The sequence below is a fragment of the Syzygium oleosum genome, unplaced genomic scaffold (assembly GCF_021117445.2).
Source record: "Syzygium oleosum isolate NSW1041296 unplaced genomic scaffold, Sole_v2.1 Sole_v2.39, whole genome shotgun sequence".
Taxonomy (NCBI): Eukaryota; Viridiplantae; Streptophyta; class Magnoliopsida; order Myrtales; family Myrtaceae; genus Syzygium; species Syzygium oleosum.
Window position 1 is genome coordinate 16,536 of NW_026607523.1, and position 22,335 is coordinate 38,870.

General features: G+C 43.2%; 1 protein-coding gene and 1 pseudogene across 1 annotated transcript; both read right to left on the minus strand.

The window, feature by feature from the left end:
• Nucleotides 1-3,629: 3,629 nt before the first annotated feature.
• Nucleotides 3,630-5,351, minus strand: LOC115668973 ((E,E)-alpha-farnesene synthase-like; annotated as a pseudogene).
• Nucleotides 5,352-18,933: 13,582 nt separating this feature from the next.
• LOC130135938 ((E,E)-alpha-farnesene synthase-like) lies at nucleotides 18,934-22,335 on the minus strand. The gene is made up of 7 exons (XM_056305831.1): nucleotides 22,118-22,335; nucleotides 21,185-21,449; nucleotides 20,366-20,738; nucleotides 19,975-20,193; nucleotides 19,752-19,893; nucleotides 19,387-19,635; nucleotides 18,934-19,236 (listed from the first exon to the last, which is right to left on the minus strand). Exons 1-7 carry the CDS (start codon nucleotides 22,268-22,270, stop codon nucleotides 18,934-18,936), a joined length of 1,704 nt encoding a protein of 567 aa, XP_056161806.1. The 5' UTR covers nucleotides 22,271-22,335.

The window sequence follows — 22,335 nt, forward strand, 5'->3', positions numbered from 1 at the left end:
TTCTCTCTCTCCCCCTCATTCTCTCTCTCACTCACGCCAATCTCTCTCTCACCCCTCCTTCGGCCAGCCGGCCACCCCCCTCGCCGCCGTTTCCTCGCCGAGCCGGAGCCACCGCCGCCGCCGTGGCCGCTCACCATCTCCACCACCACCGCCTCACATCTCTCTCTCTCTCTCTCCTGTTTTTGCCCCACCGAAACACCACCAGCCCCATCTCAGCCCCTGTTCAGCCGCGGAAAACCAGCAGCCAATCGCCGCCGGCGAGTCGCCGATAACCCTCACCGCTTGTTGCCGCTGCCGCTGCTATTCGCTCCCTGTCCAGCCGTTGTTGAGGCCTCAATTTCGCATATGAATCACAAGTAAGTGATATCCTAACCCTCGCTTAGGATAACGAGTATTTTCGGGTTAGTTCGGGGCCGTTTTAGTGTGTTTTAGGGGTTAATCGTGGGACAACGGTTGGACTGATTTGGATGAGTGTTTTGGGAGAAATTGTGATGATTTTTGAGGTGGATTTGAGGTTAGAATTGATTGGTTAGGTAATCGGAAAGATTCCGAGTGATTATTGTGGCTTATTGCGCGAAAAACGGGTCTAAATGCGCCGTTATAGTGATTTTCCATGGTGGCCGAGTTACTGTTCATGCTGTGGCCGAATTAGTGCATTTTGGTGATTAAAATATAGTGCGTGTTGGTTTGGGGGTTGTCGGTAGGAGTACGACACCCGTGAATGGCGGAATTTCGCCTAAAATGCAGAAATTCGGGTTAATTATGCACGTGCGAATTGAATTGGGTTGGCCGGTTTGTGTGGCTATTATGGCATGAAATACACATGAAAATGTTGAATTTATGCCCATGATAGTGGCTGTGATTGTGAGCCCAATGGCGGCCTTGTATGCTTGTTGAATTGTGAATTGATTGATTGAAATGTGGACCGTTATATGCGCGCATGGACTGAATTGAATTGACTGGCAATTGGCCATGATTGGGTATTAATTGAGTATGTGAAATGCATGAGGTTTGATGCGTGCATGGGCCGAATTTGATCGAATGGTATATTGGCATGCTGGCGTGTAAATCGAGCGAGCGAATAAATGATAAATTGTGTGTGATGTTGTATGAGTGGTCACGAAAATCCCTGAGGCGGTACTATTACGCGGGGAATTGAGCCGTCTTGAGGCTGTACTACTACGCGGGACGATGCCCGGTACTACCGGAAGACTGCCAACCTGAGGCGTGTACTTCAACGCGGGTTGTGCAGTAGGTGGTGGATGTTGAGCCTGAGGCGGTACCATTACGCGGGCAAGATACATAGCCTGAGGCGGTACCATTACGCGGGCTAAGGAGTGTTGTGAATATGAGTTGGTCGCAGTGAACTTGAGGCGGTATTATTACGCAGGTCACTGGCGAGTTGAGTGAAAATAGTGTGATGAGGCAGGAACGAGTGTTGGAATGTGGGATTGGAAATGCCATGTGTTCGACTTGTGTATCGGGCATGAAATTAATTTGAAATGTGCTTGTGATTGGAAATTATATAGTTGAGACTAACCTGCAGATTGCGTGGATCAAAAGCCAATGTAAGTACAATTGGATGCATGATGTGTTTATTGGGTGATCTCATGTTTGGTCTTGTCTGGAGGTACGTGTTAGCCTAGGTGGGGTTTAGGGTTTCGCTTGCTGAGAAGTGTTCTCACGGTTTTATTTAAAACCATTTAGCTGATCGAAGTTCCACCGGAGTCGGGAGACAAGGACAATCCGATTGAGAGGAACAGACTGGCATCGACGAGACTGATTCTGAGTGAACCCCCCCTCTAGGGCGAATAGGGGTTAGTTAGAAGTTAGGGGTTGGATAGTCTTTGGAGACGCCCCTTTTGGTGGTAGTATTAGTCTGCCCCTTTTGGCAAAATCTTGACATGAGCTCAAAACCCTCCGAGCCTCATGGAAAATCATGAAAGATCACTTTCAGCTTCCCATTTACTACTCCTGATTTTTGACCAAACAAACTGTTAAGCCTACTTGAAAACGATGCCATAATATTCTGCACAAGAAACAGAAAACAGAGAGAGGGTTAACAAATGGGGAAACGAAAGGGAGGAAAAATGCTATAGTCAATTCCGGATGGTTTTAATCTTCAAAACCATTACAGGGATTACCTGAAAATCTTCAAAAAGTACGACAGGCTTCTCAATTTAGGAGACACATTCTCTTTTTCAAGAAACAGAAATTCATCGATTAAGCAGAAGTCCATTTCATCAGCTGAGTGATTTCACAGTTCAAGAAATCCAAAGCCAATTACCAATAGTAAAAAACTATAACAAGAAGCACCATCACAAGAATTTGAACTGAAGCAGGTGGTAAAGACAGAAAGGTGATGAACTGAAAATTGAGAGAGAAAGCAGAGCAAGTAATTACCTTGTCCACCAGGAAAGTCTCAAGGCCATTGACATCTACTTCAAGAATGCAGCACATTTCCATTGCTGGAGAAGAAGACTGTAAATTTAAAACCCATCTAGAGACAAAACTTTACCGATTCATGAAAAAAGTTCTGCATATGAAAAGCTAGAACTTTTGGGATCTTTCCCACGAGGGAATTAAGTGAAGAGTTGGACTAAGTACTCGATATGGGACGGTCAGTGCGAACTGAGAAAGAGGCCAGAGAATCTGATTTCTATGCTTGGTCAAAATACCTTTCTGACAATTGTGAGTTATAACATATAATAGACAATGGAGGGAACAAGAAGCAAGGTAATGTGTGTGTGTGTGTGTGTTTTATTTATAGGAATGCATGATCTCTCTTACTTGAGGTGGCTTCTGGTCTTATCCACCCTAAAAATACCTGTTTATCAAACCGTTAAAATTGTTTGCAACAGTTAACCCTATTACGAGTAGTTACAGTATCACGTGTTTGCGATAGTGTTGACTTTAGCTATCAGACTTAAATTCCGAACAAAAGACATGCATTGTAAACATGAAGGGAAGTGCAGCCACTTTAGGTTTTTGTGCTCTCGATTTCGATTTCGTGCTAGAAGCCATAAGTTGGAGACAAAGCCCTCAAAACACATTCATAAATTTTCATTTCTGGGAAAGAGGAAATTGCATATATCACCTAAGTTCAGTCAAGTCAACATGGTCTATCATCTGATTTTAAGTTGAATATGTTGGATTCTTTCAAATCAATTCGAGCTTTACGGAGGTTGATTTGATAAACATTTACTTCAATCAAACTTGACTCCGTAAATCAATCGCAGCTCCACTCTATAGTTTTGACTACGCCAATATGTCAATACAACATCAATTCCAAATCTACTGAGTTGATAAAGCATCTTCCAGCAACTGAGACCTGATGACAAACTTTCTAGTCAAGAACCCAGAATCAAAATTTCAGACCAAGGAGTGCTTTACGCTTTTGAAGGTCAAATAGTTTGACACAATTTAACCTTTTTGCCATTTCTAATGCCGCCCGTGAATGCACTGGCATTTGATTATGAGGCTGCTTATTTTTTTTTAAGGTATTTGGCCGATATTCCGGGTGAAACACAAACGTAATTATTGCTTTGCCTAGGATACAATTTGCCTATAGCCCTCAATCTTTGGACCTGCAGCAGCTAGTCTAGCTTACACAACCGCTATGTGATTAGACTTGCGCTAATATCTCAGTCATGAGCGAGAGGCTTGATCACAATAGATAGAATTTGCTGCCGAATGTCGCCGTCCTGGACGACGAACCCATCTCCAAACTGGTAAAGCATATGCGCAACACGAGCAGCGTTCACGGTGACATTGATGAAGGGTCGGAGAAATGGCGTCTCGACATTGCCGAAGCAACGAGCATTAATTCTTTTCCATGCTTGGTTTATCAATACCTTGATGTTCTTACGAGCAACGTCCTCTGCTACATTTGCTTCTCGCATGTAACACACCACTGAGGATGGAGCATCTCCTCTGTCTCTTTCAGCCTAATCAAATAGATAAATCAGTTAACTCGTTAATCGGATTCAATTTCCTAAATTTAGTTACTCCTTACGTCGTGTAAGTACAAAAGCTAAGAATTTGTCCATGATGTCATATTCAATTGGTTTATAATATTTCCACAGAAGTTTGATAATTACCGTTGATGTTCCTAGGTCGTTACAAAGTCGAATTATCATGGACACATTGTAAATCAGATCCTTGTTTCTCTGTAGCAAATCTGCTGCATCGTCCAATTTCATATGTCCCGTGAAGTAACAAGCATGAGACAAGATCAGTGGTCCAGAAGATGATGTCCATGCATTGTTTAAGTACTCTTCCAAAGATGGAGTGTAGCCCATATTGTCCCACTTTGCTTCATTAAGTAACGCTTTGCAAAAATCTTCCCACTATGGAAAAATAAGGAAAAAAGAAGATTTAATCGTAGATGATTAATTATGCAGGACATAAAATAGTTAAGGTGACATATGCATGCATATCCAGTTATCCAACAGTTTTTTCTTACAGCTTTCGTGAGATGTGGTAGCACTCGATGCCAATCTTCATCCTTGCCAATATCATAAGCGATGTCGTATGTAACATCGCGAAGCGCTCGGAAACAGACCTTCATGCAATCGGGAAGCCGTTGAATCTACTCTGAATCCCATCTAGAAGCATTGGACTTTCCAATTAGAGAAAATGAGCTGAACAAACACGAAAGGTAGAGATTGGGAGGCATGGTGGCCAACCTCGTAATGGCACCGGTGAAGCATTCTAGCTCCTCCAACGAACCATATAGATCGTAGATATCATCGATCACCAGTATCAAGATGATGACCTTGGTAAGAGATTTTCGGAGAAAGCTGAACCGTGATCCCTGAGAGAGTCCAAGGGCGCACAAGAAACTTTCGACCAGCCGATCCCTCGTGAAGTTAACATGTTCGATAAGTCCCAGATCCCTCCACCACCTGAATTTACCGAAGCAACTAATCAAAATCCAAAGCTATGAAAATCACATCATGTCCGGTACACATAGCTTCAAGGAAGGCAATTTCCTAGGATGAATTTAGACCATATACATCATGAGTAGTTTTTTTTTTGGTTGAGATATCATCACTAGTTTGAGCGTGATGAAATTACCTGGATATATCTCTAAGGTCTCTTTGGTGTGTGGCTTGGACCGTGTTGAAATTGAGTTTTGCAAGCTCAAGCAGATTACTTTGCTTGTCCTCCTGTTGCTCATACAAGCCAATTTGCCATTTGATGTCGAACCACTGGACCCTCCAGTGCATCGGAAGCTCCAAAGCATGGACGGCACGTTTCAAGAGCTGACCATCCAAACCGGAGACTCTCTCTCGGAGAATCCCAGTTGAGAAGGCTTTCGCTTCATCCAAAATGTTTTCGCCTTCCAAAGCCACGGGATGAATTGACGAATGACCCCAAACCTATACCAATCGATCGTGCCGTTGGAACTATCGATTGATCCTCACAATTAAGTGACAACCGAGGTCGTCACGACCTGAGTAAACTTAAACGTGACATGATTCAGTATCGGCCACGGGTCAAATGTGCGAATTTCCCCAAAAGCCACCCGTTAGTTCGAGATACGCTCAACTTACGTAAATTAAATTTGATCATTAATTAGAAACCAAGTTTGGGCGTCGGAAATTGTGAAGGTCATGACAGGATAATCGGATGATGTTGTAATTAGCTGTTAGCCTCGATTTGTCCGGATTCTTCAAAAATTCGAATTTCGGCGAGAAATGGAAAATGACGATTTTACCCTGGGATTTTATTAAGGCCAAGTATAATGGGAGACGGGCATTTTGGTCATTTCACACCTACTTTAGAAATAAAAAATTTTGGACAATTTTGCCCTTGAAAATTTTGTGAAATTTCAATTTTGCCCATGGATATTTTTGGCGAGGATTAATCTGGACCGTCGATCTTAGGATAAGATCGAATCGTGGCCGTTGATTTGGAATATAGAGAGAGGGGTATGATGGTCATTTTGCTTGGAGATTAGACACCAATTATTGCCTCTTTAGTATATATCTCTCATTTTCTCTCTCTCCCCCTCATTCTCTCTCTCACTCACGCCAATCTCTCTCTCACCCCTCCCTCGGCCAAGCCTTCCTCCCCCTCCCACCGTGAAGTGGCCAGCCGGCCACCCCCTTCGCCGCCGCTTCCCCGCCGAGCCGGAGCCACCGCCGCCGCCGTGGCCGCTCACCATCACCACCACCACTGCCAATCGCCGCCGCTCGTGACCGCCGGCGAGTCGCCGGTAACCATCACCGCTTGTTGCCGCTGCTGCTGCTGTTCGCTCCCTGTCCAGCCGCTGTTGAGGCCTCAATTTTGTGTATGAATCACAAGTAAGTGATATCCTAACCCTCGCCTAGGATAACGGGTATTTTCGGGTTAGTTCGGGGCCGTTTTAGTGAGTTTTAGGGGTTAATCGTGGGACAACGGTCGGACTGATTTGGCTGAGTGTTTTGGGAGAAATTGTGATGATTTTTGAGATGGATTTGAGGTTAAAATTGATTGGTTAGGTAATCGGAATGATTCCGAGTGATTATTGTGGCTTATTGCGCATAAAACGGGCCTAAATGCGCCGTTGTAGTGATTTTCCATGGTGGCCGAGTTACTGTTCATGCTGTGGACGAATTAGTGCATTTTGGTGAGTAAAATATAGTGCATGTTGGTTTGGGGGTTGTCGGTAGGAGTACGATACCCGTGAATGGCTGAATTTCGCCTAAAATGCAGAAATTTAGGTTAATTGTGCACGTGCGAATTGAATTGGGTTGGCTGGTTTGTGTGGCTATTATGGCTTGAAATACACATGAAAATGTTGAATTTATGCCCATGTTAGTGGCTGTGATTGTGAGCCCAATGGCGGCCCTGTATGCTTGTTGAATTGTGAATTGATTGATTGAAATGTGGACCGTTATATGCGCGCATGGACTGAATTGAATTTACTGGCAATTAGCCATGATTGGGTGTTAATTGAGCATGTGAAATGCATGAGGTTTGATCCGTGCATGGACCGAATTTGATCGGCTGGTATATTGGCATGCTGGCGTGTAAATCGAACGAGCGAATAAATGAGAAATTGTGTGTGATGTTGTATGAGTGGTCACGAAAATCCCCGAGGCGGTACTATTACGCGGGGAATTGAGCCGTCTTGAGGCTGTACTACTATGCAGGACGATGCCCGGTACTACCGGAAGACTGCCAACCTGAGGCGTGTACTTCAACGCGGGTTGTGCAATAGGTGGTGGATGTTGAGCCTGAGGCGGTACCATTACGCGGGCAAGATACATAGCCTGAGGTGGTACCATTATGCGGGCTAAGGAGTGTTGTAAATATGAGTTGGTCGCAGTGAACCTGAGACGGTACTATTACGCAGGTCACTGGCGAGTTGAGTGAAAATAGTGTGATGAGGCAGGATCGAGTGTTGGAATGTGGGATTGGAAATGCCATGTGTTCGACTTGTGTATCGGGCATGAAATTAATTTGAAATGTGCATGTGATTGGAAATTATATAGTTGAGACTAACCTGCAGATTGCGCGGATCAAAAGCCCATGTAAGTACAATTGGGTGCATGATGTGTTTATTGGGTGATCTCATGTTTGGTCTTGTCTGGAGGTACGTGTTAGCCTAGGTGGGGTTTAGGGTTTCGCTTGCTGAGAAGTGTTCTCACGGTTTTATTTAAAACCATTTAGCTGATCGAAGTTCCACCGGAGTCGGGAGACAAGGACAATCCGATTGAGATCAATGCTGAATCCAAGTCTTCAGAGGAACAGACTGGCATCGACGAGATTGATTCTGAGTGAACCCTCTAAGGCGAATAAGGGTTAGCTAGAAGTTAGGGGTTGGACAGTCTTTGGAGACGCCCCTTTTGGTGGTAGTATTAGTCTGCCCCTTTTGGCAAAATCTTGACATGAGCTCAAAACCCTCCGAGCCTCATGGAAAATCATGAAAGATCACTTTCAGCTTCCCATTTACTACTCTTGATTTTTGACCAAACAATCTGTTAAGCCTACTTGAAAACAATGCCATAATATTCTGCACATGAAACAGAAAACAGAGAGAGGGTTAACAAACGGGGAAACGAAAGGAAAGAAAAATGCTATAGTCATTTCAGGATGGTTTTAATCTTCGAAACCATTACAGGGATTACCTGAAAATCTTCAAAAAGTACGATAGGCTTCTCAATTTAGGAGAGACATTCTCTTTTTCAAGAAATAGAAATTCATCGATTAAGCAGAAGTCCATTTCATCAGCTGAGTGATTTCACAGTTCAAGAAAGCCAAAGCCAATTACCAATAGTAAAAAACTATAACAAGAAGCACCATCACAAGAATTTGAACTGAAGTAGGTGATAAAGACAGAAAGGTGATGAACTGAAAATTGAGAGAGAAAGCAAAGGAAGTAATTACCTTGTCCACAAGGAAAGTCTCAAGGCCATTGACATCTACTTCAAGAATGCAGCACATTTCCATTGCTGGAGAAGAAGATTGTAAATTTAAAACCCATCTAGAGACAAAACTTTACCGATTCATGAAAAAAGTTCTGCATATGAAAAAGCTAGAACTTTTGGGATCTTTCCCACGAGGGAATTAAGTGAAGGGTTGGACTAAGTACTCGATATGGGACGGTCAGTGCGAACTGAGAAAGAGGCAAGAGAATCTGATTTCTGTGCTTGGTCAAAATACCTTTCTGACAATTGTGGGTTATAACATATAATAAACAATGGAGGGAACAAGAAGCAAGGTAATGTGTGTGTGTGTGTGTGTTTTATTTATAGGAATGCATGATCTCTCTTACTTGAGGTGGCTTCTGGTCTCATCCACCCTCAAAATACCTGTTTATCAAACCGTTACAATGGTTTGCAACAGTTAACCATATTACGAGTATTTACAGTATCACGTTTTTGCGATAGTGTTGACTTTAGCTATCAGACTTAAATTCCGAACAAAAGACGTGCATTGTAAACATGAAGCGAAGTGCAGCCACTTTAGGTTTTTGTGTAACAGCCCGAATTTCGGCGTAAATTCCGGGATCAATAAAATTGACATTATTTCGCATTTTATTTTGGTAAGTCTCGCCCAGAGCTGATCACTCTAGGGATACTAACCAGTGGAGTATGGCTAACTAGGAAAATCGGTACGTGGACCAGGGACCCGATCGTGAATCGGGCACCGATCACAAGAAATGACGAGGGAATATTTTGGTCCAACGTGGGCCGATCTCAGAAAAAGTGATGGATTTGGTTTGGCCAAGGCTAACGATGTACAATCGGATCGCAGGTGATTCTACACGACCGAAACTGCACGTGGCCAACCAGTCTTGAATTGGAACCGAATGATCGCGACCTCTGGGACTAGTGATAATTTCTCATCTTCTCAATGATCGAGATCGTCATGGTTCGGATAACCCTAGGTCGATACGCGTAACCCCTAAACAGCTGCCCGTTAGTGAGAGACTCTGAAATTGGAAATTTAGCGAGCTTTGGTCACAAAATTGGACCCGGACTTCGGTGTCGATCTTCGAGGGCTTGAGAAGCTATTTTTACGATTCTGACGTCATATTATGCTGGCCACGCACGTTTGGGGATAGTACGGTTGAAAAATGGAATTTCGACCCGGAAGTCAAAAATTACGATTTTGCCCCTCTGGACCCCAACGTTGATTCTGAGGCCGTCTGAGGTTATTTTTCACGGCCGATGTCAATTTAGGGTGGCCACGCGCATTTAGAGTTGTTTCGGTCAAAAATTGGAATTTTGGCTCGGAAGTGAAAAATAATATTATTTTATTCCCAGAACTCGGTAGTCGATTTTCAAAGGCTTAAGAGGCTATTTTCGCGATTCCGACGCCATATTATGTTGGCCACACTCATTTAGGGTTGATTTAGCCAAAAATTGGAATTTCGCCCCAGGACCGGAAAAATGACCATTTTGCCCCTCAGATATTTTCGGGTCCGAATTTTTGGGAAATTTTTGGGATAATTATTAAGGGTCTTCAGCTGCATTATTGGACCTAATTACCTTTTTGCCCATCAATTATTGGATAGGAATGATTCAAGGCCGTTGGATTAGGGGCATTTTCGTCAATTGCCCGGATCGGCGACACTTGGCATCCTAAGCCCCCAACATTTGACCGGTTGGACCCCCCCTCTCTCTCCTCCTCCTTCATTCGGCCAAGACCCCCACCAAGCAGCCCCTCCTCCACGTTTTCCTCCTCCTCCGCCGGTTTTCCTTACCGCCGTGAATCGTTGGCCGCCGCCGTCCAGCTGCTGCTCCGCCTTACCTCACCTCGCCAGCACTACCCTCCCGCCGTTCTCTCTCTATCTCTCCCTCGTCCCCGTTCTCTCTCTCTCCCTTGTTGTCCGTCCAGCCAAGGAACGCCGGAGCACCGCCGGACCGCCGTTCCGCCGCCGTGACCCACCAGCCATCTATACGTCGCCGTACGTCATTGTCTTGTACAATGTCCGTACGGGGGTCCGTACGCCGTCCGTATGTCGTCCGCCGGGAACTCCGCCACCGGTTTCACTGTTTATCGGTGATCGGCCGTCATTCCTCGTCGTCGTGATCTAGAATTTAAGTGAGTATACCTCCTAAACCCGGATTAGGACTGATAGTGCATTTTTTTGGACTGACTTAGGTATTATCGGTGTATTTTGGACTGGCTTAGGTAGTATCAGTGTATAATTCGGACTGGATTGAGGATTGTTTGGTGGAAATAAAATTCGAGGAATTTAGTGCGATTATTATAGATAATTATTGGGCTCGGATTAATGGAATAGTGGCTATCCGTATTTTGGGGAAATGTACCGGATTATAACGGGCAGTAAGAATTGCTAGCTGAATGGACATGATTACCCGGAGTGATTGGCTATTGATTGATTGGTGATTAATTGTGCTTAATTGTGAAATGCCATATTGTGTGCTCGTGTGACTGAATTGGACAGTATGTGATTGGCCAATTGTAGCTTGAGTCGAATGCTGAATTGAGATTTGTGTACTGGACAGCATAGTATTAGATGGGCCAATTGAGCACGTGTTTGTGGCATTGAATTGATTGGGCGCTTGAGTTATTGTTTGATGCTCATGGTGCATGGTGTGGCATTACATGGACACGCATTGCGTATGCCGAGTATGAGGCATGAATTGAAATTGTGCGAGAATGCGTGTCTGCCATGAGCATGTGATCACCTAATATTCCCTGATGCGTTTTACGTGGGGTTCATATAATAACTGGCAGTGTGTGTATGTGTGATCACAATTCGCCCTGAAGCGTATTACGCGGGGTGTGCCGTCCTCATGCACTTTGAAGCAGGACGATACCCGGTTAGTCCGGAAGATGACCATCCTGATGCGTTTTACGCGGGCTCTGGTTCGTGAGGAGATCAGTGTTGCGCTTCATGCACTTTAAAGCAGGCAAGAGACACTGGGCCAGATCGGTGTTGCGCCTCATGCACTTTGAAGCAGGCAAGAGACACTAGGCCAGATCGGTGTTGCGCCTCATGTACTTTGAAGCAGGTTAGACGCACCGGGCCGGGAATTGTGTTGACTCGAGTCGTAATAATTATTAATAATTGAGACAGTGTGTAGAGTGAACCGAAATGGAAGCATGACATGACATTGACATTGCATGCATAGAGTACATGACCCGGCATGTGAGATGAATACTGTGAGCATGAGCATGCGTGTGGTGCACGTGGGACCATTGTATTCGCGCATGTGCCTTGGGAATTTTAATGAACTGCCTAACCTGCAGGGTAATTTTTATGTTCTATTTGGGTCGAGGGCCAAGTTATTGTTTGCGTACTATGTTGTTTTGCCTGTCAGGAGAATGCATGCTAGCCTAGCCTAGGTTTAGGGGCTGTACTCGCTGAGATTCGTCTCATGATTGTAAAAATCCACATTTTCAGACCCCCAGCCGTAAAGATGCCGAATCCACCGCTTTTTGGAATACCTATACAGATACATCAGTATACAAGTACATACCCCGCATGAAATGGGGAATCTTATGTGAGATACCGATCCGTGGTGTTTATAAACGTGGGAGAGTATTTTCATCAGACTCAGGAATATGTAGCTTGGTGCTTGAGAGATGCAGATGGAAACCTCGGGCAACCCCTTAGGACTTTTGACGTGCCGGTTGGTCAAGATGGATTGATGGATCCACAAATGGCTGATGGTGGGATTGTGGATCCCCAGATCATAGACGAGCCGGTCGATGTAAATCCGATACCCGCGATGTGGTATGAGGACCCCGAACCGATGGAAGAGAAGCCAGAACCCGAGCCGATGGATCAAGACTCAAGCGAGGACGGAGAAGTCGCTGAGGTAGGATATGACGAAGAGCTGGGAGTGGACGACGAGTTAGGTTTCTACCTAGATCCAGAGTTGGAGCAGGACTCTAAAGATGAGCGAGCCCAAGCCGAAGATATGGATTCTGAACTGTCCGAGTCTTTAGAGAATCCTTCAGAGGAGCCGTCGGATGACACTACTGGGTCTTCCGACCCTGAGTAGGAACCCTAGGTTTATCCTGAGCCATAGCTAGTAGTGAGGGCTGGTAACTTTTTGAATGTAGCCCTCTCTTTGAGTTAGTCTGACCTCCCTAGCCACTTCCATTTTTGACCACGTGGCTGCTGACTGTGTAGGTGTGGACTTGTATCTTTTTATAGTTGGTTATGGATGTTTGTAAAGAAGTTTTCAATAGCAATGTATAGTGCAAGTATGTTTTCATCATCGTTGGTTGCTTGTTTGGTTATCCTTGGCTCATGTATATACTGTCAGGGTTTGTTATTTATTACTTTCGCTTGTGCTTTACTCTCGGTTTGGGCATTGGGTCGGCGACGCTTCCTGGGACGTCGCACACAATCAAATCGACCTTTGCGTGGGAGGTTACCGCTTCGTGGGGTACGGGGCGTGACATTTTGTGCTCTGGATTTCGATTTCGTGCTAGAAGCCACAAGTTGGGGACAAAGCCCTCAAAACACATTCATAAATTTTCATTTCTGAGAAAGAGGAAATTGCAGATATGACCTAAGTTCAGACAAGTCAACATGGTCTATCATCTGATTTTAAGTTGAATATGTTGGATTCTTTCAAATCAATTCGAGCTTTGCGGAGGTTGATTTGATATACATTTACTTCAATCAAACTTGACTCCGTAAATCAATCGCAGCTTGACTCTATAGTTTTGACTGCGCCAATATGTCAATACAACATCAAATCCAAATCTACTGAGTTGGTAAAGCATCTTCCAGCAACTAAGACCTGATGACAAACTTTCTAGTTAAGAACCCAGAATCAAAATTTCAGACCAAGGGGTGTTTTACGGTTTTGAAGGTCAAATAGTTTGACACAATTTAACCTTTTTGCCGTTTCTAATGCCGCCCGTGAATGCACTGGCATTTGATTCTGAGGCTGCTTGTTTTTTTTAAGGTATTTGGCCGATATTCCGGGTGAAACACAAACGTAATTATTGCTTTGCCTAGGATACAATTTGCCTAGATTTAAGAGATTATCTAGGAATAAAGTGGGTGCGCAAGGATTTTTGTTGGTAGAATACTACACTCTATGATCTTAATCAAGTAGGGCATGCTGTTGTTTTGATCAATTTTTTCTAGATAAGCATAGACTCCTCTAGGATTAATGTCTACAAGTCTCTAGTTTAATAGGTCGTACTTTATCGCGACCTCCCCGAACGGAGTGGACCACCTAGGGTTTGGCTAATGAATTACTAAGCTTACGCCTAACTCGGGTTCTTCCAAGCACGTAACAATTTGCAACTAGCAAAACGCAAGCCACATTTGTCTAACAAAAAATTAGATTTAAGAGATTATGGATATTTGTTGGTAGAATACTACACTCTATGATCTTAATCAAGTTGGCTATGTTGATGTCTAGAAAAGCATAGACTCTCTAGGATTAATGTCTACAAGTCTCTAGTTTAATAGGTCGTACTTTATCGCGACCTACCTGAACGGAGTGGACCACCTAGGGTTTGGCTAATGAATTACTAAGCTTATGCCTAACTCGGATTCTTCTAAGAACATACCAATTTGCAACTAGCAAAACGCAAGCCACATTTGTCTAACCAAAAATCAGATTGAAGAGATTATGGATATTTGTTGGTAGAATACTACACTATATGATCTTAATCAAGTTGGCTATGTTGATGTCTAGAAAAGCATAGACTCTCTAGGATTAATGTCTACAAGTCTCTAGTTTAATAGGTTGTAGTTGAAGTTTGTGGCCAGGTTAAAACAAGAAGAAAGTCTTTGGCTAATGCAGAGATAAACTGCATGTATAAGTTGGTGGATTGAGTCTATGAATAGGCAAAGCTGGTGGGTACGTCATCCCGCGTACACAAGCCCTTGACGTACAAAATTTTATCGAATTTCTAGTGGTCCTTCTTTGTGAAATTCCGAAATCCGACCCACTTGGGATTTATGAAATGGATGATTTTATGGACGTGCTTGTAGTTAGATCTTGCCCAGAACTAATCACTCATGGGAAACTAACCGATAGGGAATGGCTAATTAGGGATTTAAATTCGCGCGACCAAATAAACTCGATCGTGAATCGACTTTCGACCATAAAAATTGTCGAGGTGACATTTTGAGCCAATGTAGGCCGATCCAAGGATAGTTAGGGATCAATTTGCCGCTGTCATATCAGCGGATCGCGGGTGATTCCGTTTGACCACGAGATGAATTGACGAATGACCCCAAACCTATACCAATCGATCGTGCCGTCGGAACTAGCGATCGATCCTCACAATTAAGTGACAACCGAGGTCGTCACGACCTGAGTAAACTTAAACGTGGCATGATTCAGTATCGGCCACAGTTCAAATGTACGAATTTCCCCAAAAGCCACCCGTTAGTTCGAGATACGCTCAACTTACGTAAATTAAATTTCATCATTAATTAGAAACCAAGTTTGGGCATCGGAAATTCTGAAGGTCATGATAGGATAATTGGACGATGTTGTCATTAGCTCGGTTAGCCTCAGATTTGTCCGGATTCTTCAGAAAAAAAGAATTTCGGCGAGAAATGAAAAATGACCATTTTACCCCTGGGATTTTATTAAGGCCAAGTATAATGGGAGAGGGGCATTTTGGTCATTTCACACCTACATTAGAAATAAAAAAATTTGGACAATTTTGCCCTTGAAAATTTTGTGAAATTCCAATTTTGCCCCTCGATATTCTTGGCGAGGATTAATCTGGACCGTCGATCTTAGGATAAGATCGAATCGTGGCCGTTGATTTGGAATATAGAGAGAGGGGTATGATGGTCATTTTGCTTGGAGATTAGACACCAATTATTGCCTCTTTAGTATATATCTCTCACCCCTCCCTCGGCCAAGCCTTCCTCCCCCTCCCACCGTGAAGTGGCCAGCCAGCCACCCACTTCGCCGTCGCTTCCCGCCGAGCCGGAGCCACCGCCGCCACCGTGGCCGCTCACCATCACCACCACCACTGCCTCACGTCTCTCTCTCTCCAGCTTTTACCCCACCGAAATACCACCAGCCCCATCTCAGCCCCTAATCAGCCACAGAAAACAAGCAGCCAATCGCCGCCGCTCGTGACCGCCGGCGAGTCGCCGGTAACCCTCACCGCTTGTTGCCGCTGCCACTGCTGTTCGCTCCCTGTCCAGCCGCTGTTGAGGCCTCAATTTCGCGTATGAATCACAAGTAAGTGATATCCTAACCCTCGCTTAGGATAACGGGTATTTTTGGGTTAGTTCGGGGCCGTTTTAGTGAGTTTTAGGGGTTAATCGTGGGACAACGGTCGGACTGATTTGGCTGAGTGTTTTGGGAGAAATTGTGATGATTTTTGAGGTGGATTTGAGGTTAGAATTGATTGGTTAGGTAATCGGAATGATTCCGAGTGATTATTGTGGCTTATTGCGCGAAAAACGGGCCTAAATGCGCCGTTATAGTGATTTTCCATGGTGGCCGAGTTACTGTTCATGCTGTGGCCGAATTAGTGCATTTTGGTGATTAAAATATAGTGCGTGTTGGTTTGGGGGTTGTCGGTAGGAGTACGACACCCGTGAATGGCGGAATTTCGCCTAAAATGCAGAAATTCGGGTTAATTGTGCACGTGCGAATTGAATTGGGTTGGCTGGTTTGTGTGGCTATTATGGCTTGAAATACACATGAAAATGTTGAATTTATGCCCATGTTAGTGGCTGTGATTGTGAGCCCAATGGCGGTCTTGTATGCTTATTGAATTGTGAATTGATTGATTGAAATGTGGACCGTTATATGCGCGCATGGACTGAATTGAATTGACTGGCAATTGGCCATGATTGGGTATTAATTGAGCATGTGAAATGCATGAGGTTTGATGCGTGCATGGGCCGAATTTGATCGGCTGGTATAATGGCATGCTGGCGTGTAAATCGAGCAAGCGAATAAATGATAAATTGTGTGTGATGTTGTATGAGTGGTCACGAAAATCCCTGAGGCGGTACTATTACGCGGGGAATTGAGTCGTCTTGAGGCCGTACTACTACGCGGGACGATGCCCGGTACTACCGGAAGACTGCCAACCTGAGGCGTGTACTTCAACGCGGGTTGTGCAATAGGTGGTGGATGTTGAGCCTGAGGCGGTACCATTATGCGGGCTAAGGAGTGTTGTGAATATGAGTTGGTCGCAGTGAACCTGAGGCGGTACTATTACGGAGGTCACTGGCGAGTTGAGTGAAAATAGTGTGATGAGGCAGGATCGAGTGTTGGAATGTGGGATTGGAAATGCCATGTGTTCGACTTGTGTATCGGGCATGAAATTAATTTGAAATGTCAATGTGATTGGAAATTATATAGTTGAGACTAACCTGCAGATTGCGCGGATCAAAAGCCCATGTAAGTACAATTGGATGCATGATGTGTTTATTGGGTGATCTCATGTTTGGTCTTGTCTGGAGGTACGTGTTAGCCTAGGTGGGGTTTAGGGTTTCGCTTGCTGAGAAGTGTTCTCACGGTTTTATTTAAAACCATTTAGCTGATCGAAGTTCCAGCGGAGTCGGGAGACAAGGACAATCCGATTGAGATCAATACTGAATCCAAGTCTTGAGAGGAACAGACTGGCATCGACGAGACTGATGCTGAGTGAACCCCCCCTCTAGGGCAAATAGGGGTTAGTTAGAAGTTAGGGGTTGGACAGTCTTTGGAGACGCCCCTTTTGGGGGTAGTATTAGTTTGCCCCTTTTGGCAAAATCTTGACATGAGCTCAAAACCCTCCGAGCCTCATGGAAAATCATGAAAGATCACTTTCAGCTTCCCATTTACTACTCCTGATTTTTGACCAAACAATCTGTTAAGCCTACTTGAAAACGATGCCATAATATTCTGCACAAGAAACAGAAAACAAAGAGAGGGTTAACAAACGGGGAAACGAAAGGAAAAAAAAATGCTATAGTCAATTCAGGATGGTTTTAATCTTCAAAACCATTACAGGGATTACCTGAAAATCTTCAAAAAGTACGACAGGCTTCTCAATTTAGGAGAGATATTCTCTTTCTCAAGAAACAGAAATTCATCGATTAAGCAGAAGTCAATTTCATCAGCTGAGTGATTTCACAGTTCAAGAAAGCCAAAGCCAATTACCAATAGTAAAAAACTATAACAAGAAGCACCATCACAAGAATTTGAACTCAAGCGGGTGATAAAGATAGAAAGGTGATGAACTGAAAATTGAGAGAGAAATCGAGCAAGTAATTACCTTGTCCACCAGGAAAGTCTCAAGGCCATTGACATCTACTTCAAGAATGCAGCACATTTCCATTGCTGGAGAAGAAGACTGTAAATTTAAAACCCATCTAGAGACAAAACTTTACCGATTCATGAAAAAAGTTCTGCATATGAAAAAGCTAGAACTTTTGGGATCTTTCCCACGAGGGAATTAAGTGAAGAGTTGGACTAAGTACTCGATATGGGACGGTCAGTGCGAACTGAGAAAGAGGCCAGAGAATCTGATTTCTATGCTTGGTCAAAATACCTTTCTGACAATTGTGGGTTATAACATATAATAGACAATGGAGGGAACAAGAAGCAAGGTAATGTGTGTGTGTGTGTGTGTGTGTTTTATTTATAGGAATGCATGATCTCTCTTACTTGAGGTGGCTTCTGGTCTCATCCACCCTCAAAATACCTGTTTATCAAACCGTTACAATGGTTTGCAACAGTTAACCCTATTACGAGTATTTACAGTATCACGTGTTTGCGATAGTGTTGACTTTAGCTATCAGACTTAAATTCCGAACAAAAGACGTGCATTGTAAACATGAAGCGAAGTGCAGCCACTTTAGGTTTTTGTGCTCTGGATTTCGATTTCGTGCTAGAAGCCATAAGTTGGGGACAAAGCCCTCAAAACACATTCATAAATTTTCATTTCTGAGAAAGAGGAAATTACAGATATGACCTAAGTTCAGTCAAGTCAACATGGTCTATCATCTGATTTTAAGTTGAATATGATGGATTCTTTCAAATCAATTCGAGGTTTGCGGAGGTTGATTTGATATACATTTACTTCAATCAAACTTGACTCCGTAAATCAATCGCAGCTTGACTCTATAGTTTTGACTGCGCCAATATGTCAATACAACATCAATTCCAAATCTACTGAGTTGATAAAGCATCTTCCAGCAAGTGAGACCTGATGACAAACTTTCTAGTCAAGAACCCAGAATCAAAATTTCAGACCAAGGAGTGCTTTACGGTTTTGAAGGTCAAATAGTTTGACACAATTTAACTTTTTTGCCGTTTCTAATGCCTCCCGTGAATGCACTAGCATTTGATTCTGAGGGTGCTTGTTTTTTTTAAGGTATTTGGCCGATATTCCGGGTGAAACACAAACGTAATTATTGCTTTGCCTAGGATACAATTTGCCTATAGCCTTCAATCTTTGAACCTGCAGCAATTAGTCTAGCTTACACAGCCGCTATGTGATTAGACATGCGCTAATATCTCAGTCGTGAGCGAGAGGCTTGATCACAATAGATAGAATTTGCTGCCGAATGTCGCCGTCCTGGACGCCGAACCCTTCTCCAAACTGGTAAAGCATATGCGCAACACGAGCAGCGTTCATGGTGACAATGATGAAGGGTCGGAGAAATGGCGTCTCGGCATTACCGAAGCAACGAGCATTAATTCTTTTCCATACTTGGTTTATCAATACCTTGATGTGCTTACGAGCAACGTCCTCTGATACATTTGCTTCTCGCATGTAACACACCACTGAGGGTGGAGCATCTCCTCTGTCTCTTTCAGCCTAATCAAATAGATAAATCAGTTAACTCAATCAGATTCAATTTCCTAAATTTAGTTACTCCTTACGTCGTGTAAGTACAAAAGCTAAGAATTTGTCCATCATGTCATATTCAATTGGTTTATAACATTTCCACAGAAGTTTGATAATTACCGTTGATGTGCCTAGGTCGTTGCAAAGTCGAATTATCATGGACACATTGTAAATCAGATCCTTGTTTCTCTGTAGCAAATCTGCTGGATCGTCCAATTTCATATGTCCCGTGAAGTAACAAGCATGAGACAAGATCAGTGGTCCAGAAGATGATGTCCATGAATTGTTTAAGTACTCTTCCAAAGATGGAGTGTAGCCCATATTGTCCCACTTTGCTTCATTAAGTAACGCTTTGCAAAAATCTTCCCACTATGGAAAAATAAGGAAAAAAGAAGATTTAATCGTAGATGATTAATTATGCAGGACATAAAATAGTTAGGGTGACATATGCATGGATATCCAGTTATCCAACAGTTTTTTCTTACAGCTTTCGTGAGATGTGGTAGCACTCGATGCCAATCTTCATCCTTGCCAATATCATAAGCGATGTCGTATGTAACATCGCGAAGCGCTCGGAAACAGACCTTCATGCAATCGGGAAGCTGTTGAATCTGCTCTGAATCCCATCTAGAAGCATTGGACTTTCCAATTAGAGAAAATGAGCTGAACAAACACGAAAGGTAGAGATTGGGAGGCATGGTGGCCAACCTCGTAATGGCACCGGTGAAGCATTCTAGCTCCTCCAACGAACCATATAGGTCGTAGATATCGTCGATCACCAGTATCAAGATGATGACCTTGGTAAGAGATTTTCGGAGAGAGCTGAACCGTGATCCCTGAGAGAGTCCAAGGGCGCACAAGAAACTTTCGACCAGCCGATCCCTCGCGAAGTTAACATGTTCGATAAGTCCCAGATCCCTCCACCACCTGAATTTACCGAAGCAACTAATCAAAATCCAAAGCTATGAAAATCACATCATGTCCGGTACACATAGCTTCAAAGAAGGCAATTTCCTAGGATGAATTTAGACCATATACATCATGAGTAGTTTTTTTTTTGGTTGAAATATCATCAGTAGTTTGAGCGTGATGAAATTACCTGGATATATCTCTAAGGTCTCTTTGGTGTGTGGCTTGGACCGTGTTGAAATTGAGTTTTGCAAGCTCAAGCAGATTACTTTGCTTGTCCTCCTGTTGCTCATACAAGCCAATTTGCCATTTGATGTCGAACCACTGGACCCTCCAGTGCATCGGAAGCTCCAAAGCATGGACGGCACGTTTCAAGAGCTGACCATCCAAACCGGAGACTCTCTCTCGGACAATCCCAGTTGAGAAGGCTTTCGCTTCATCCAAAATGTTTTCGCCTTCCAAAGCCAGATGTGAAGCCTCAAGAAGCTCTATCATATCTTCAACATCTTCGCAGTTGCTTCCGTTCAATGTGTTCCTTCCTTCCTTGAACATCCTTAATTCATCTCATTACAAAATGAAAGTCGAAGATTTACGGCCGAACAGAACCAAGAATAATTGCTGATAGTACTAATTATACTCGATGTTAATAAATATTAGAAAGTACGACGACTGATGACTAAGAAGATGTTATTGGAAAACAGTGAATAATGGCATATGAACTTTGAGCGGATTGTATGCATTCAATTCGATAAAACCTCTCTGTGGACGAAACCTTCTTCACCGTCTAGTCCACAATTACACTTTCCTTTAGTGATCCTTTCTCTAGAAACAAGAAGGTTTTTCAGTAGAGCTAAGTCCCAATAGGTATGACTGCTACGGAAGGAACCAACTTTTGTGGAGTAATCTTGAGTACCTATAGCATTATTCGTTGATTTATTTGGCTTGTGCTGTCATTTGTTAGTAACATCTCAGACGAAGGTAATCACACACATCCATATTTACGAATTACCTTGTGAAACGACATGGCCATGCTGTCTGAGGAGTCTAAACCGAAGTGCACTGGCATAGAGCCGATCTTCCACGTTGAAAACGCCACCGTTGGTGGATGCAACGGTTTCAAGAGCTTCTTTTATTTCAGTGACAAAAAGGTTGGACAGCCCCAATTTTCTCATGCTGTCAATCAACTCTAACTTGAGGAGTGAATCGACTACTTTTGATAACATTGGCTTTACTTCCTCCACAAGCCGTTCTACCCATTCTTTAGTTCCTTCTTTCTATAGAATCGAGTCGAATTCGTAAGATCGAAATCTACCTCGAAAAGGCCTCAATTAATTCAACCTATAGAGCAATGCCAAGATGTTGTGATTATACTACTTTATCCTTTACGAATTTATGGTAAAATATATTGCAAAGTCTTGATTGCTTCTAATAAGGTTTTATCTAGACTCATTCTAATTGACCGGTTTAATCATATTTTAAGAAGTAACAGCCAAAATAATGTGGACTCGTTATGTTTCTAATAACATGATTGATTTTTTTATTATCGCGATTGACTTTGTTGTATAGTGAGTCTGAAATGGTTGGTTTCATTTCAATCCCTAGAGGACTCAACCGTGAGCAAGCTAATTTTTCAGAAAAATTTAGTACATGCAAATGTATATAGCTAGATGAATTGGTTTTTTACATTCTTGTTAGCTATAAATCAAGTCTAGATGATGGCTGATATATAGGATAACCACACATATTAAGATCATGCATGTGATGTTACAAATCAATTTAGCAAAATACTACCTTGCTCGAATTAAAAAATAAATAAAATCAACGTATGTCTCATGTGCAATACTTGAATAAAGGAGTACAACCAAAAAACCAACCGGTTCGATAATTAACGATCAAATTTGATGGAACTTATGAGCACGGGAGGTACAAATTAGAATCTTACTAGGTCGTTGTTGTTGTTAAGCAACTGGAGGAAATCGTATTTCCAAAGGTTAGGCCTATAATTGGCCGATCTTCTTTGATGCAACTTGTCTCCGACTTGCGGCGAATCCGCTTGGCTAGGCTGGAACTGGACTTGTTCTGTTTTGTACTCCATGACGAATGAGTGGAAGTTGAGAAGATTGGTGAGATAACGAATTTGTACGAGTTTAGTGATGGAAT

What these genes read in the sequence shown, in the direction of transcription:
- LOC130135938 (XM_056305831.1), bottom strand. Translation starts at nt 22,270, where the DNA reads ATGGAGTACAAAACAGAACAAGTCCAGTTCCAGCCTAGCCAAGCGGAT. An exon ending in TTCACCGGTGCCATTACGAG is followed by an intron (nt 19,894 to 19,974) that starts GTTGGCCACCAT and finishes CAATGCTTCTAG; the next exon opens with ATGGGATTCAGAGCAGATTC. An exon ending in TACCACATCTCACGAAAGCT is followed by an intron (nt 19,636 to 19,751) that starts GTAAGAAAAAAC and finishes ATTTTTCCATAG; the next exon opens with TGGGAAGATTTTTGCAAAGC.